Source organism: Lepisma saccharinum, chromosome 3 (genome assembly GCF_977018435.1).
Source record: "Lepisma saccharinum chromosome 3, izLepSacc3.1, whole genome shotgun sequence".
In the NCBI taxonomy this organism is placed as follows: domain Eukaryota; kingdom Metazoa; phylum Arthropoda; class Insecta; order Zygentoma; family Lepismatidae; genus Lepisma; species Lepisma saccharinum.
Window position 1 is genome coordinate 42,240,867 of NC_139231.1, and position 16,729 is coordinate 42,257,595.

The 16,729-nt window shown below is 37.7% G+C and overlaps 1 protein-coding gene across 3 annotated transcripts; it reads left to right on the top strand.

Moving 5' to 3' along the window:
* Nucleotides 1-566: 566 nt before the first annotated feature.
* On the top strand, nucleotides 567-14,426 carry temp (protein prenyltransferase alpha subunit repeat-containing protein tempura). Of its 3 annotated transcripts, none has more exons than XM_083119828.1 (3): nucleotides 567-672; nucleotides 8,607-8,764; nucleotides 13,159-14,426. In XM_083119828.1, the coding sequence occupies exons 1-3, from the start codon at nucleotides 572-574 to the stop codon at nucleotides 14,196-14,198; spliced, it is 1,299 nt and encodes a 432-aa protein (XP_082975954.1). In that variant the 5' UTR covers nucleotides 567-571; the 3' UTR covers nucleotides 14,199-14,426. The 3 variants fall into 3 exon arrangements, with proteins under 3 accessions (XP_082975954.1, XP_082975956.1, XP_082975955.1); XM_083119830.1 differs by having other exon boundaries at nucleotides 652-686; XM_083119829.1 differs by lacking the exon at nucleotides 567-672 and adding an exon at nucleotides 744-1,004.
* The last annotated feature ends 2,303 nt before the right edge of the window (nucleotides 14,427-16,729 follow it).

Sequence of the window (16,729 nt, forward strand, 5' to 3'; positions counted from 1 at the left end):
ATTATCGCTATTAGAATCTTATCCGACATTATAAATAAATACCAGTGACAACTACAACCATCCACGGGATTGCATATGAAATGATTTTTTCGATGGTCCATAGCATCAAAACGAGACCTTTGCGATCAAACAGTTACTCTGAGAGTGGGGGGCTTAAGTCCTTTACACATACGTTTTTCTTTCATGGCCTGCAACATTGCAAAAATAGAAAACGGTCAAAATGTGGAAATATGTTTGATTGATTGCTTCATTTCGGCCACTAGAATTATCATCCCACGTTGGTTCCTTCATGGTCGAAGTTTGACTGGTCCACTTTATCATAACTTTATCTCCACCCTTGGTGCCACCCCTGCGCAATCTTCTGCCATGGGACGGTTGGTCCCCCTTATCGCACAACGCGCAAGTAACTTTGCGTTATGACGACACTGGGGATACCTTTCATTGTTAGGCTAAATGCCTAAGTTGTTAGGATATGCTAGTTTGGTTTAGTTCTCTTAGCGTAAATAATGCAATTGCAGCGTATTTATGCTAAGAGAACCAAACCTAACTAAACAATGTAAGTTTTTTCTCTATGACGTCAGAACACGAATTTCGTAGCGCGTTGTGTGATAAAGATGTATTACGGAGTGACCTAGGCCACACTCTAGTTTGCGGACCAAAGTCTGTGCCTAAGTAAATAATCTCTGGTATTATACACATTAAGCGTTGTTTATATTTTAAAGATATCAATATAATGACAATGATCATATCACTGGTAAAATGAATAATTTTTACGACTATTTTCAATAGGTGAAATACTGTTTGGTCGAGAATTTCGACAGTGTTTTGTTAGCAGGAAAGGCGTGTAAAAGTTTTATATGTAAAGAACTTCATATCAAGTTGATTTTCATTTGTGTGTTGATAAACAAGTGTAATTGTCGAAGAAAAATGCAAGACGAATCCTTTCCAGCTGCTGAGAGAATTCTCTCAGATATTGAAACTATTTTCAAGAAGGACCCTCAATTGTTAGTATCCCTCGCCAGAATATTTTTCGAATATGAATTTTAGTGTGTGTGATTTTTTTGTACACAGACATGTAATTGGATTAACATGATTATTTCACCGTTTTAGTAACAAGAATTTGATATGTTACGAGTAGTTTGCATGAAGAATGGTTCTGCTTTTTTGCTGCATTTTTGTATGAAAGACCATTTGTGCATACCGGTTAGCGGTCTTTTTTTTTTTTTTTTTAAAAAAAAAAAACAGATTCAAGACCGATTTAATAGCATTTTTTTAAAAGCATTCTGCTTGTGGGGTTGGTAATATTTTTAAGCTGTACTTAGACAAAAATAAAATCGTAAGAAATGTTAGTTTCCAAATTTATTGGTAAATGTCTGTTATATCGGAGACACATTTCTATCGGATATTTTCAGTTCTAAATGGTTCCTACTTACCAATTGTGTATTGCGGAACATAGTTGAAGGTGCAATTATGCTTTTTACACGAAAATAACTTCGATTTTTCACATTACGAGTAATTCTTTGGGGTCCTTTCTTCCGTTGCGGAACATACAATATGGCGCGCACAGGTGTTGATCATCGCGCGTCGTGCTTGTTTTTTGTCGATTTGGAGTGGGTATTAAGTGTTTCAACCTTCTTAACCGAAAAATACCTACTTTCGTGTTCATTATGTCATCACAAACCATTGACGGATAGCTCCAAAAACGATTCCCGATAGCCCCAAAAACCATTCACGATAGCCCCAAAAACCATTGACGGATAGCCTTACGAACCATTTCCTGCAAGGTTAGGTTAGGTATACTAAGGTGCAAGCTATCTTGACAGTTACGTCAGCTGGAACCGCTCTACAGGTTGATGCGAAACCATTGTATCACTCCGCGCAAAGCATGAAAGATTCTCTCCGTCACAGTTGTGTCTCAGAGTCCGCAGAGAAAGCACACAGGAGGAACGGAACGTTTTTGTGTACAGCTGATCCGCATGCGGAGAAATGTCAATGCTTCGCGCTTGTGATTTTGTCACGAACACGAAAAGATAAAAAATAACAACTAGGAAAAATAGATATATGAACTGAGAAACTACGAACTTAAATGTTTTGAATACACTTAATAAACGAAGCAAAGTAAACCTTGTTTTACGGCCAGAAACATGTTAAGCAATTTGCACTTAATAGACAAAATAGTAAGCTTACCTTTAAGATCACTGTAATTCCTCTAACCACTCAGATCCCCGTCGTCCGAACTGTTATCATCAGAATCGCTGTCAGCACCAATTTCAATAACGAGTGGATCCACTTGTTTGTTCAAGGGTTGGGTCGGGTGGGAGGTGGGGGGTAGCAAGGACTGCTCGACTTCTGACACCCTTTCAATGTTGCCAAACTTACATGGACGAAAGGTCATTGAGTTCGAGTGCGTCTGTTGTGTATGTTGTTTGTACCGAAATGAAGGGAAAAACCGTACATACCGAGAGCCAGGAGATGATTTTGAATGTTGTTAAATTTTTTGACAACGAAGCAAGAGAAGGATGTTATACGTTTCCAGTCAATCAAGCTACGAAGCGTACGGCGGCTGCAGTTCAAATGTCGGACACTTTCATTAGGAAAATTAGAAAGGAAGGAAATTCCGTGGGGAAAGTGCAGGTCTGCTGAAAAGCGTAGAATTGTTGTAGATGACTTTGACAAGTGTTTGATTAAAAAAAAAAAAAGGTAAAGTGCTCCCCTGTGCATAGCACCACGCCATGAAGGCGTATAGGGGGTGTGGGGGTAACGCCCCACACTTCCTTGATCCGGTCGTGAGTGGGGGTGATGTGATCAGCAACACGCCCCTGACCGCCTTTACCCCCCAGGGTTTCCCCCAGGTACCCATGTTATTCGACGCTGGGTGGGCGCCGGGGCCGCTTCCATCGTTAGAAAAGTTCCCGGATTTGAGTAATTTTTATACGGTTGAACATGAAGTGCCAACAGTAAAAAAAGTGCTTTCGAAATTAAAGAAAGAAATTAATTTTCAGGGTAGTCGTGAAACTCTTCGCAACATTATTTGCAATGACTTAGGATTTCGTTTCCGAAAGTGCATAAACGTGAGAAGTGCTTTGCTGGAAAGGAGTGACATCGTGTCCAATCGAACAAGTTTTCTGAGGGCATTGAGGCGAAATGAGAAGAGTGACATGAAAAGGCCAGTTATATACTTAGATGAAACATGGATCCATGAGAACTACACGGTGAAAAAGTGTTGGCAGGATGAAGGCAGTGTACATGGTGCTTTATCAAATACCATTGCTGGAAGAAGGGTGATCATCCTTCATGCTGGGAGTGAAAGCGGTTTCGTGCCAAACTGTCTACTTATGTTCAAAGCTAAACAGAAAACCGGAGATTATCATGGGGAAATGAATGCTGAAAATTTTGAACGATGGGTTGAAAGTCAATTGTTACCGAATATTCCCTCCAACAGCATTATTGTCATGGGCAATGTGCCTTACCATTGTGTGCAAGTCAACAAATCTCCCACAATAGGCAGCACTAAAGCTGCAATGCAGGACTGGTTGAAAGACAATTCAAATGAATTTTCAGATAAACTTCGAAAGGCTGAGTTATATCAGCTAATCAAAACCAACAAAAAGCCCCCGCAGTATTGGGTCGACACTCTTGCAGCAGAAAACGGCCACACCGTACTTCATCTTCCACCTTATCATTGCGATCTAAACCCTATTGAGTATGTTTGGGGTATCATAAAGGGTTCTATTGCATCACAAAATGTGGATCGTAATTTGGGCAGAGTACTGTAAGTTGCAAGAGAAGAATTTCAGAACTTTCCCAAAGAAGAATGGAAAAGGTCTTGCGAAAAAGTAAAGGTGAAACAAGAGGAATATTGGGTCCAGGACGGAATTATTGAAGTAGAAGTTGACAAGTTGGTAATCAAAGACTGCCGGGAGGATGAAAGTCACATGAGCGGTGAGGATTCGGATTCAGACCAGAATGGTTTGGAATTCAGACGAGAGTGGAAGTGCCATTGAGGTTGACAAACGGTGCAATAATGACAGTCAGGTGAATGTTAGTGACGAGTCAGATTTAGGTTGCACTCCACTGTAAATGGTAAGTTTACAAAACAAATAATTCTTTAATAATCTTGAAGTTTCCTGGCAACGAATATTGAAGAGTTTTTCTCCGGCAATCAGCCAGGTGATTTCCGGATAGGCTTTTGAGCTCTCGAGAGCTAACGTCACTCACATCTTGAGGGATTCACTTCAATCCCTGAAGATGAGAGTGACGTTAACTGTCGAGAGCCTACCCAGAAATCACCTGGCTGTTTGCCCGAAAAAACCTCTTCAAATCATTCTTTCTTTTTAAAATGTAAGCTATGTGTATATTTGATGGGTTATTTATTTATATAAATATTGTTTATGCGAACCTTACCGCCCCAAATTTATCTTAAGTTAGCGCCTCTGGCCTGGTCCCCTCAATCGCCGCCACTGTCTCTAAGGATATAATTATAATTAATAATTAAATTGAAGATAAAATCTGTTTCTTAGATGGTAATATTTACTATCGCATAGTAAGAATCACAACCGTGACAATAGATTTTATTGTTAATAATTATTTAAATCGGGAATCATCACGAACGCTATCCATACTTCTTCAACCACTGACCGCGTCACCCTGTGAGGCATCGTGGCAACAGCATGCCATTTGAGAGCAGAGGAAAAGAAGAATTTTCCCCCATATTCTCGTCTGGTGCCGTGGATTTTAGTTCGCATATTTTCCGGGGGTTTTCTCTTCTTTGCTGAGCAGTATATATATATATATATATATATATATATATATATATTTAACTTTGACTTGTAACAAAATAATCGTGCCGAATACTCTACATTTCAACAAGTTTTTAAGTATCTAATATTTTTAACGAATTTATATGCTCTGTATACGCTGTAACGTGTTTTCATTAAGGAACTATATTTTTGTGCTCAAGCCTCACGAACTTTCCGTTCAAAGGTGCGTTGCCATCTCATATTGATTATCCGATTCCGTTCTTTGTCTTGTATTTATACATCGTGCTCGTTTTAATTACTCTTTATTGTTGTGCAGCATTCTACTGTGAGAAAATACCTCCACGAACTTTCAAAATACTACAAAAACTCATTTCCGTAAGTAGTTTCTTCTGTAAAAATGAAGAAATGTGTCTCCAATATAACAGACATTTACCCCAAATTTAAACTCTGGTTTTCTTATACAATGTAAAATGCACAGATGTGTATTTTAAGGTACCAGATTGGATTATGTAAATGCACAGTAATGAATATATCTGATCCATGTATGTAACAAAAAACTGTGCAGTTTAATATTCTTCACCTAGTGAATGTGAAATTGTAATGGAACCACTTTCACTTCTGTCATTGAGAATGTCAAGTTCACATCGTTGATGCACAAGTAGTTCTGAATTCAATTCTTGTTGGAGGAGTGATGATGATTTTTAGTGATGAACCAGTATTATGAAAACTTGTGATTACTTTGATAAGATACCAGTAATAGCCAATTGGCCTATCAAACAACGAAATTACACACACACGCACACATATACATATATATATACATACATACATTCATATAAAGGGTGCCCCAAAAGTAAGCAGGATTTAAATTGTATGCCATTTTTTCCCCGCAGGGTTGGTAGCATTCTGCAACGTCACATGTTGTAGTAAAAACATTGTTGTTATCTATATGGAGCACTACATGACGAAGGAGTGAGTGATGATTGTTAAAATTCATTACAAATATGGAAACTGTGGGCAAATTACCAGACATTTTCGGTACGAGAAGTGCCCCAAATGAAACAACTGTGTGATCTCACACCATGCAATTTTTTTTCTCTGGGGATTCATTAAGACCAAAGTTTAAGCTGCGAAAATAAGAACTATTCCTGAATTGAAAGAGCTATGAACCGCATTGAGCCACAGTTATGTGAAAAAGTGATTCAGAATTTTGTCAAATGAAGTATGTGAAATGCATTGTGGAGGACATTTGTCAGAAATCCTCTTCCACATTTAATGGCAGTGTTTACCCTTTCAAGTAATGTAATAACTTTGCCAACTAATAAATATCCGCATACCATTTAAATGCCAATTTTTTTGCCATGAAATACCATTTAAATTTGGCTATCTCCTGTGAAGGTTGCACAACAAGACAAGATGTCAAATATTGTGAAAACTATCCAAGCAATTTACGTGAAAATTTTATATATTGAAGTTTAAGTATAGTAATAAGTATGCACATATGCAGTTTACTTGAAAGATAATTAGAAACTCACCTAATAAATTTGATCACACACATCTTTGCATTCCATTTCCATTCCTCAACTTTTTATATTTTTTCTACCAGAGCCACCTCTTCCTCACTTTCACAACATTCTTCAATTTCACTAACACAAAATGAACCCCTGTGTTCATCTCCACTTCCAAATTCCACATTTTCCTCTTCATCGCTATCGAAAAGCAACTTTTCAATTGCAGAATCTTCTACAACATTCATATGCAACATGTTTGCAAGATGTAACAAATGAAGGTTTGTTTACATGAGAAATGACTGAACAAAACATGCTTGAAATGGTATGACAAACTTAGCAGCACAAACATACATGTCATAGATTTGAAAGATCATACAACCTCTGCCATCTATTGAATGAAAAAGAAGCTACGTGATGAAAATCGGGAACCCGTCGATTCGACGACTAGGTAAGCGGATGGGTTAAATTAAATCCTGGGTTTCTTTTGGGATACCCTTTATATTTCACTATTGATGTGTTGTACACTTTCCCCCTTAATACGTGGGTTATTTTTGAAGTAAGGTCCGTTTTGCAATAAAAACTAAGGAAGTTAATGTTTTTCAAGAAACTATTTAATTTCTGAATTTACATACACTTCTCTATTTTTCTACATAATTTCCTTGCGGGTTTAAACATTTATCGTAACGAACTACGTGTTTTTGGATATGCTTCTCATAGAACTCTGCTGCCTGTGATGATAGTCAGTTACTCACGGTCGTTTTCACTTCTTCATCAGTGTCTAAACGCTTGCCACCTAGGAAGGTCTTCAGATGGCAGAACTGCGATGCCAAGGGTCCCGGGTTCGAATCCCCCTTGGGCTTGGTTGTTTGTGAATGTCCATTCATCAATTTCATCACTCGCAAATTAGCCAAGAGACACAAAATGTAAAGTAAAATAAACTAAATCAATCAATCAATTCAGATGGCGGAATAGGTGGTAGTTGCTAGGTGCAAGGTCTGGACTGTATGGCAGATGATCGAATACCTCCCAACCAAAAAAATCATATCAGATCTTGAGTTTGAGCCGCAGCATGTGGCCTGGCATTGTCATGAATTAGTACGACACCGGCTGACAGCATTCCACACCGTTTGTTCTGGATTGGTCGACAAAGTTTTCTTAGTGTCTCACAGTAGGAAGCTGAGTTAATTGTTGTTCCTTGCGGCAAAAGTCCACTAACAAAACACCCTGCCTTCCCCAAAACACAGTTGCCATGATCTTGCTCTTTGAAAGTATCTGTTTAGCTTTCACTTTGACCGGCGATGATGTGCGTTGCCACTCCATCGATTGTTGTTTTGACTCAGGAGCCACGTGGGTCACCCACGTCTCATCTCCTGTGACGATATGACTCAAAAATGCATCACCTTCCTCGTAGACGGTCAAAAATGTTAAAGCACTTTGCCAATCTTTTCTTTTTGTGTTCCTCACTCAGCAGTTTAGGAACCTATCAACAGCACAATTTCCTGAACTGGAAGTTCTCGGACACAATTTTAAACAAAACTGACCTTGAAATTTGTGGGAATTCCGATGACAACTTGGAAATTGTGAATCTCCTGTCTGAGTGAATGTGAGTGTCAACTGCCTGCACCAACTCGTCAGTGATTACAGATGACCGACCAGCGCACGATTCGTCATGGACATTTTCCCGACCTTGCTTGAACAATCTCACCCATTTTGGCACTTCACTGTCACTCATTGCATTGTCTCCGTAAACTTCACATATCTGGCGTTGAATATCCACAGGTTTCATGTTTCTTGCTGTTAAGAATCGGATGACTGACCGTATTTCACAGTTGGCAGGGCACTCGATTTTATTAAACGTTTTAATGAAGCGTACAGACTGACACCGTGAATGCAAATGGCGTTGGATGCTCCTCAACGAATGCCGGGAGCCTGCACGCACGCTAATTCCCACGCACAATTTCAAACAGTATTCACAAACAGACCTTGCGCCTAGTGACTACTACTAACTGGCTATCATCACAGGCGGCAGAGCTCTATGAGGAGGGTATCCAAGAACTTGTAGTTCGTTACGATAAATGTTTAAACCGGCAAGGGAATTATGTAGAAAAATAGAGATGTGTATGTAAATCCACTTACTTCGTTTGTTATTGCAAAACGGACCTTAAGTAAAAAATAACCCTAGTAATTCAAAAGTAAAAATGAGACGATAAATGTAGTGCACAAAATCCCACGTATGATCATTGGTAACACAACAGACTTTTCTATGATCTGTGTAAGAATATTTTTGGGATATCAATGCATTCTTAGTTTAAAATTTTGATTAATTTTTTTGTAGGCGAGAATTTGATATTTTACCAGTGGCAGAGAACCAGAATAAATCTCCGTTGATCCATGTGAATCATTGTATGGGCCTTGAGTCATGGTGTGTTAGGCATGTCTATTGCTATGCCTATCATCGGCTCCTAGACATACGCCAACATCGTCGCAGAGAAGGTAAGTTAGACACTGAATGTGGGCTAGATTAAAAGTTAATTTTGCTCTCGTGCAGTTCACATAGAATTCTACTGATGAATATAATAATTAAAGATTTCCTGTAATTGCAACTATTTTTACTCCTGTATATTGAATAGTCTAGGTGCAAATTGTAATGATTTATTCTTCATTTTGTGCATGCTTTTGAAAAAAAAAATTAACCACATCTCTACATGTCGAAGTTTGTCTAAATTACAGAACAAATGCAAACAGTTTCTGTCCAACTTCCTTTTGTTTTATTGCAATTTAATTATGCTACGTATGCAATTTTTACATGCTTCAGTTTCGATTTACGTCTGTTAACACATACTGCGGAGTTTTAGTGATTACTTACTGCATGTTTCCTTGACACTGTTTTTAGACTTCTATGTACTTACATATGCTATATGCCTTAGCATTTTAACAATAACCCTAAATGTTTTCATGGTTAGTTAAGGCAGGCCAGGTTTAGTTCTCTTATCATTAAAATAATACCCCTAAATGCTTTCTTAAAAAAGGTTCTAAATTACTTCTACATTCATTCTATCTATTCTACGATACCATCACTTCTATCTATGGAGAATACCTTGTCCATGGGGAGCGTGAATGTTTGAGTAAGGTAATTTTTAAGTTTTTTTCCCCAATATAAATAACTTTTGTTGAAATCCAAATAGTGCTCATTACTTTAAGGAAGGTTCAAATTTCGTGTGATAGTGATTGCCAAATTTCTACAATAATTAGTCTTTTTGCTAGGAGAATTTGAAAAAGTCATAAAACAATCAGAACCGTTAATTCACACTTTCAATACTGTGCTTACAATTTTCAAGAGTAACATCATGAAATTCATAGCTATGAAGTTAATTACATTTTTTGTTTGTAGTTCTTGAGATTACTTGGAAAGCAAAATTAACGAAATTTCAACAAACAGCGAAAACAAAAATATCAGAGAATTATATAAAGGTGTAAATGAATTTAGAAAGGGGTGGCAACCTAAAGTAAACTTGATAAAAGATAATGATGGTGATTTTCTAGCTGACCCAAGCAATATTCTAAATAGATGGAAGAACTACTTTAATGACCTTTTAAATGTTCATGTAGGAGATAAATCAGAAGTAAATGAAGTGCACACAGCAGAACCTTTAGTTCCAGAAACTAACGTGACTGAAGTTAAAGATGATATTAAAAGGTTAAAGAATAACAAAGCACCTGGCATTGATTTAATACCAGCTGAGTTAATTAAATATGGTGGAAATTCATTAATATGTCAAATTCATAAATTAATTTGTTTAATATGGAATAAAGAAGAAATTACCTCAACAGTGGAAAGAATCCATAATTGTTCCTGTGTTTAAAAAAGATGATAAAATGAACTGCAATAATTACCGTGGAATTTCTCTACTCTCAACAACATATAAAATATTATCTAACATTCTTTTAACAAGACTAACCCCATATGCTAATGAAATTATAGGTGATTATCAATGTGGATTTAAACGTAACAGATCAACTACAGATCAAATTTTTCACATCAGACAGACACTTGAAAAAAAGTGGGAATATAATCAAAATGTCCATCAGCTATTCATTGATTTCAAAAAGCATATGATTCGGTCAAAAGAGAGAAATTATATAATATATTAGTCGAGTTTGGAATACCTAAGAAGCTTGTTAGTATGATAAAAGTATGCACCAGTGAAACAGAAAGTAAAATTCGTGTGAGTATTAATGTGTCTGACAAATTTACAATTCATGGTGGGTTAAAACAAGGAGATGCATTATCTCCATTGTTCTTTAATTTTGCCTAAGAATATGCTGTTAGGAAGGTAAAAGAAACTAACGAAGGACTAAAATTAAATGGTGTGACTCAGTTGTTAGCATATGCAGATGATGTAGACTTATTAGGGGATGATATAAATACAATTAAGAATAATGCTAAAATATTTTTCAAAACTGCTAAAGAGATAGGTTTGGAAGTTAACAAAGAGAAAACTAAATATATGCTTACAAGCTGAAACCAAGTGTTAGGTAATAATCAAAATCTAATTATTGATAACAACTCGTTTGAACCAGTTTCCAAATTTAAATACTTAGGAGTAATATTAACAAATGAAAATTATATTAAAGAGGAAATAAAAAGTAGGCTTAATTCAGGAAATGCATGTCACTTCTCTCTTCATAAACTTTTGTCTTCTCGTTTAATATCTAAGAAACTAAAAGTTAAAATATACAAAACAGTAATTTTGCCTGTAGTATTATATGGGTGTGAATCTTGGTCCCTTACATTGAAAGAGGAACATAAATTGAGAGTATTTGAAAATAAGATCCTTAGGAAAATATTTGGACCTAAAAGGGATGAGGAGACAGGTGAGTGGAAAAGGTTACATAATTTAGAAGTACATAATTTGTATTCATGTCCAGATATTATTAGAATAATTAAATCAAGAAGACTTAGGTGGGTAGGCCATGTGGCACAAATGGGAGAGGAAAGAGGAATTTACAGGATTCTTGTTGGGAAACATGATGGTCAGAGACCTGTAGGAAGGCCAAGACGAAGATGGAGGGACAACGTTGAGATAGACCTAAAGGACATTGGTAGGGATGGAAAAGAGTATATAGATCTTGCTCAAGATAGAGACAGATGGAAGGCCTGTGTTGCTGCAGCCATGAACCTTTGGGTTTAAGAAAGCTAGAGAGTTAGTTTGTTAGTTTGTAGTTCTTGAGAAATACACTGTGACATGGGTCAAAATGATTAATAATTAAAAACCAGGCATCCCACTGACCCAGATAGCCAGAAAATTCCATGAAAATTCAAGAGGTTTTATATTTGTCAGGATTAGGAAATGAAAATAATTTGCATTTTTTCTTGAATTAACGTCTCAATGGTCATTTTTTATAGTTCATTTTTGTTCATTTAATTTGAACCATGTGTAATAAATACTATTCTCTTAAAAAGCACGTGCAAAATAACAAGAACTTGGTTTTTACCTGAATACTGTAAGAAGATCTGGAAATTTATATTTAATTTGCCAGCAGAATGAACCTTGAAAAGTTCAGTCAACTACAAGTATAGTCTGAATTGGTGCATTCATAATTTCATTGATGAAAGCTGTTTCATTACTTAGCAAGAGCACATGTGGAAGAAAACAAAACAGGGTGCTGCAAGTGCAACTTGTATACACACATTCTTGTTGGGAAGAAATGTCACTTTTCATTTATAATATAAAACTTCCTTTGTATGTAAACTTGTACAAAATTAGCCAGTATCCTGATGTAAATCTTCTACACATGCAAGAATGGTGGAACAGTTGTGCCTGGTGAAAGCTTGATACCATTGTACAAATGAAGTTATGAACGTGCTATTTATTATTGTTCTGTATTTCTTGAAGGGAAACTACAGTTTGTCTGGTGAGTCTCTATATCTCTACAGATGATAATTAAAAAGTAATGAAATGGAATTACATCACTTCGAGTGGCAATGTAGTGCAAAGGGTAATTGTCTAAGTATGGTTTCCTTGGTAATGTTTTGAGGGAAGAGTTGTGCATGCATATGAACACAACCTTGGTTTCCCTTTGACTTCAGTGTTAGTGTGCCTTCATGAGTTAGAGAGGTGGAACTTTATTAAACTGTTTCAAAAAGACATGTTGCACTTGACTTATTGTATGTCCTAAGTAAGGACATTCACATGCTGATACCAACTTCTCAACAAAAGCAAGTTGTGTCTGCCATTTCAACGTGCACACTAACACTGAAGTGAAGGACAATCAAGGTCACACACATGCATATGCTCGATCCTTCCTTTGAAACGTTACAAAGGAATTGTGCCTCATGAAGTCATTTAATTCTACTTCATTACTGCAGAGTTATTCCTCTTGTAGTTCTTAATTGTTCCAAGTATTTATTATTATTATTTTTTTTTCAGGAGAACACATGCTACCTTCATCAGACATTTATTTCTAGTTTCATGAATGGTATTCTTATAACAGTGGGATAAATTCAACAAAGACAAGTAGAAGCAGTTACACAATGAATCTTGTTAATAATGTTAACATAGCAACTAAATTATGAAAGATTTTTTTTTTTTATGTTCAACTTCAGATCTTATCAAATTTTAATTATGAATCCCAATTTATTCCAATGTTATGATGGTGTATAAATAAATATAAATGGCTGATGAAGGGGGTGTGTTTTGTTCAAAAACATTACAGCAAAAACATGTTTAAATGCTTGAAACAACTGACAATTACAAGAGAAATAATTCTACAATGTAAGCAATACACACGTAGAAGAAAAATACTTTAGAGATAATTCAAGGATACACTGTAGAATAGAAAGTTGGCACAAAATAGTCCTATAGTACTTTATATTCTTTTTTCAGATCCTGCTGTGGTACTGCGGTTGTTGCAGGGAGCACTGCTGCTCAATCCTGATGTTCCAACCTTCTGGAATATGAGAAAAGAGTTCATACAAGCAGGGCGTTTGGATCCAAAAGTGGACCTTCACTTTGCAGCTGTAGTACTTTCACGGAAACCAAAATGTGCAGAGGCATTCAGTCATCGGAAATGGATCATTAACAGACTGTTAACTTCATGTAGGAACCAAGATTTCAGAGATTTTGGCAGTGGTGGGCAACCAGATGCATGTTCTGTTCTGCTGAGCGAGCTTCAGGTTACTCAGGCAGCAGCATCCCGTTACGCCAATAATTATCATGCATGGAACCATAGAATATGGACGATGCAGAACTTGGCGATGCAATCTAAGGAGCCTCTACGTCACTTCTTGGTCGAATGGAAGGCATCCGAAGAGTGGACTGCTGACCACGTGTCTGATCATAGTGGAATGCAATATCGCCAGTTCCTTCTGCGACAAATCCTCAACCTGGAAGTTGCATCTTCATCAAGTTGCTCATCTGTAAATGAAAGTTTAAGGGTTTTGCAGAAATTTCTGAAGATGTCTTCGTGCGATGGATCTGCTGTTGAAATTCTCAGCAGAAGGACCGATGTTTTTTGTCGCGAGAATGGCCACTGGGCATCCTTTTATAGATCTTTAGGCTTTCTTGTTTCCGATCTCCTCCTGAACACAGAACTTATTGTAATGTATACGGGTCATGAAGCCCTTTGGTGCCATCGTAGATATTTGCTCACAGCTTTCAAAGAATTACTTGAACATTCAGGCTTGGAGAGCGAGGAGAAGGGGTCACAACTGCTAGATGGGATGGGGAAACATTTGTGGGAATTCATGGATGTTGAGGGCAACCAGGAGATAGGCCACGTCCTAAAAAAGGCTATTAAATATCATGAGGAGGATCTTATCTCAAAGTGCATCAGGCACGTTAATGTCCATCAAAGTCGTTTTGCTCACCAACATCAGAAGTGGCTCTCTTGTGTGTTGGGACTTCAGTTCGGTAGCTCAAGGTGAAATGTGTAGTTTCAAAAGCAATATTATGATATTCCAGTATTGTTCCTCTAAGTATCTGCAATAATAGCCAGTTTATAATATCCAAAAAATCACATTATATTGTGCAGGGTTGTTGTGATAAAGTGTGTGTTGTGATGTAAGTGGACCTTGTGTTCTTTCAAAGAGAATTTGTGAAATTCAAGAAGCAGCTGTGTTGTAACAACCTGTGAATTATGTATATATATAAAAGAAGCAAAAGTAAATTTTTGTTTTCTTCTTATAATGTTAACACAGCCAGGTACTATATAAGGCAGTGGTTCTCAACCTTTCCAGTCCAGGACCCACCTTGAAGGATATCAGAGTTCATGGGACCCATAAGCATGGGTGCCTGTAGAATTACTTGTAGAGGTGTGCACCCAGTTTATAATCATATTTTTGCTAACATCGAGTACTTTAAGAAGCCCTCTTTACACTTGCTTAAACAAATTACACATACTTCATTCTAGAAAAGTTAATATGTAATTTAAAATACTAATTTACTCTAGCCTAACATCTAACTAAACTCACATGCTGAAATTGAAAACAAAATTATTATTTTTTTACTCTCTCAACTAATATATTACCTTTTCTGCATAAGCTGGCGTATGTTAGGTTCAGTGGTGGTTAACCTAAGTCGTAAATCTAAGTGTGTGTCAAGTGTATTTCTGTACTAGCTTTTCACTTGAATCAGAGATGAAAATCACTTTTCACACAAATATGAAGTGGAGAATGGCATGAGCAACTTTAATGCCTCATCCGAATGGCAGTCGGAAATATCAAACGGCACCTTAAGTCGGCATGCATGTGAAACACAAATAATTAAGAACTTAATGCTGCGAGCAAAACTAAAACAACAGATATCCGATTCCCTTGAGTTAAACATCAGAGAGTTTTTTTTCACCAGTAGCATGATCAATTGTCCAAACATATAAGATAAATATAAACATGCATGTCATTCAATATAAAGTTATGTATGCAATATACCAGACTAATTTACATGGCAAGTGCAGCTGAACAATAGAATTGTGTAGATGAAAAAAAAAGCACTAATATTGATATAAAATGAAACAAACATGATAATTCATGATGTGTGCTCATTCTTTACATTTTGCGATTTTTTTCATTTACAGAATCTTAGTCAAAATGCCGTTTGTGAATATGTCATGATTATTATGATCTCATAAATGCCTGCCTCTGGGCCATTTCCTGCTCTCTCTCTTTCAGTTGGTATACAGGATTTTGTCGTACAACACCACAAACTTTCACAGGAGGTAGAAAACTTGAGGGTATTATTAGCTCCTTAAAAAAGGCGATTTCTGATGTGTATGTATGCAGGCACATGAAAGATTCATGGCTGCCATAAAATTCATTCTTTCCCTCAGAAACCAACACACTAGGCGGACCTTAAAGAGTGTGATTTTTTTTTAAAGTTCACTTTATGCACAGATAGGCTAATTGGACTGGTAAGGTAAAAGTTCCCATTCATATGGCACCATGCCATGAAGGCACATTCTCGATCTCTGCCATTTTGGATGTGATTTGATCAGCACCATGCTCCTGTCACCTTTACTACCCCTCCCCCAGGTACTGTTTGACCAGCGATCCGAGAGCTCCAGTTGGCAAAGTGCCAAGAAAAAGGGGAAGTTCGTGAGAGGTAGGCAGGTGGGAGAACGCAGTTCGGGGTTGCACGTTGAACAGTGTTACCAATCTGCGAGGATGCTTATCCACCAGAACATAAGTATCGAAAACTGAGGGACATGCACAGAAGTAAGGGATTGTGACAAGCAGTGGCGTGCCAAAGGGGGGGTTGGTGGGGGTTATAACCCCTCCCTTTGGCCCAGTATTCATAAAAAAAAGAACGTTAAAGGTAGGAAAATATGACAAAATGAGTGCTGACTACCAAGGAAAAAGTACACTGGTGTCCAAAATTAAGGTGACAAAGGGAAAAAGTGGGAAAAGTCGCAAATACGTGCATGAAAATGGACAACACTTTCGGGAAATATGCAACACGTCGCAACACTTCTATCGAAACACTCCAGGGAAGGATAGTGCGTGACGTCATTGCACAATTGTGGAAAGGGAACAGATGCGCTGCAGGTGAGCCATTTGCAGACTGCAGAAACCTCGGCAGTAGACAGCTGTAGGTGGGCGAACGAACATGATGGCTCATCACCAACGTCTGAACGATGCAATGCGATGGCGAGCAATCGGTCGAATGGAAGCAGGGCAGTCACAGGCCGACGTTGCAGGGTGGTTGAATGTGTCCCGCCAAGTGGTCTCCAGAATGTGGAACCAGTTCCAGAGGACAGGAACCATAACAAGACGACCAGGGCAAGGGAGGCCACGACGGACAACACCAGCCGATGACCGTTACTTGACAATCACGGCCCGTCGCTATACAAACAGGACTGCAACTCAGCTCTCCCAGGACCTGTATGCTGCGACTGGAGCCTCAATGTCGCGTCAAACTGTGTACAGACGACTCGTGCGGCAGGACTCTTTGCAAGACGATC

Excerpts from the sequence above, each read along its gene's own strand:
- temp (XM_083119828.1), top strand. The coding sequence starts at position 572 with ATGACGTCAGAACACGAATTTCGTAGCGCGTTGTGTGATAAAGATGTA. Across the intron at positions 673-8,606 it reads GGACCAAAGTCTGTGCCTAA|GCGAGAATTTGATATTTTAC; the intron begins GTAAATAATCTC and ends ATTTTTTTGTAG. Across the intron at positions 8,765-13,158 it reads CCAACATCGTCGCAGAGAAG|ATCCTGCTGTGGTACTGCGG; the intron begins GTAAGTTAGACA and ends TTCTTTTTTCAG.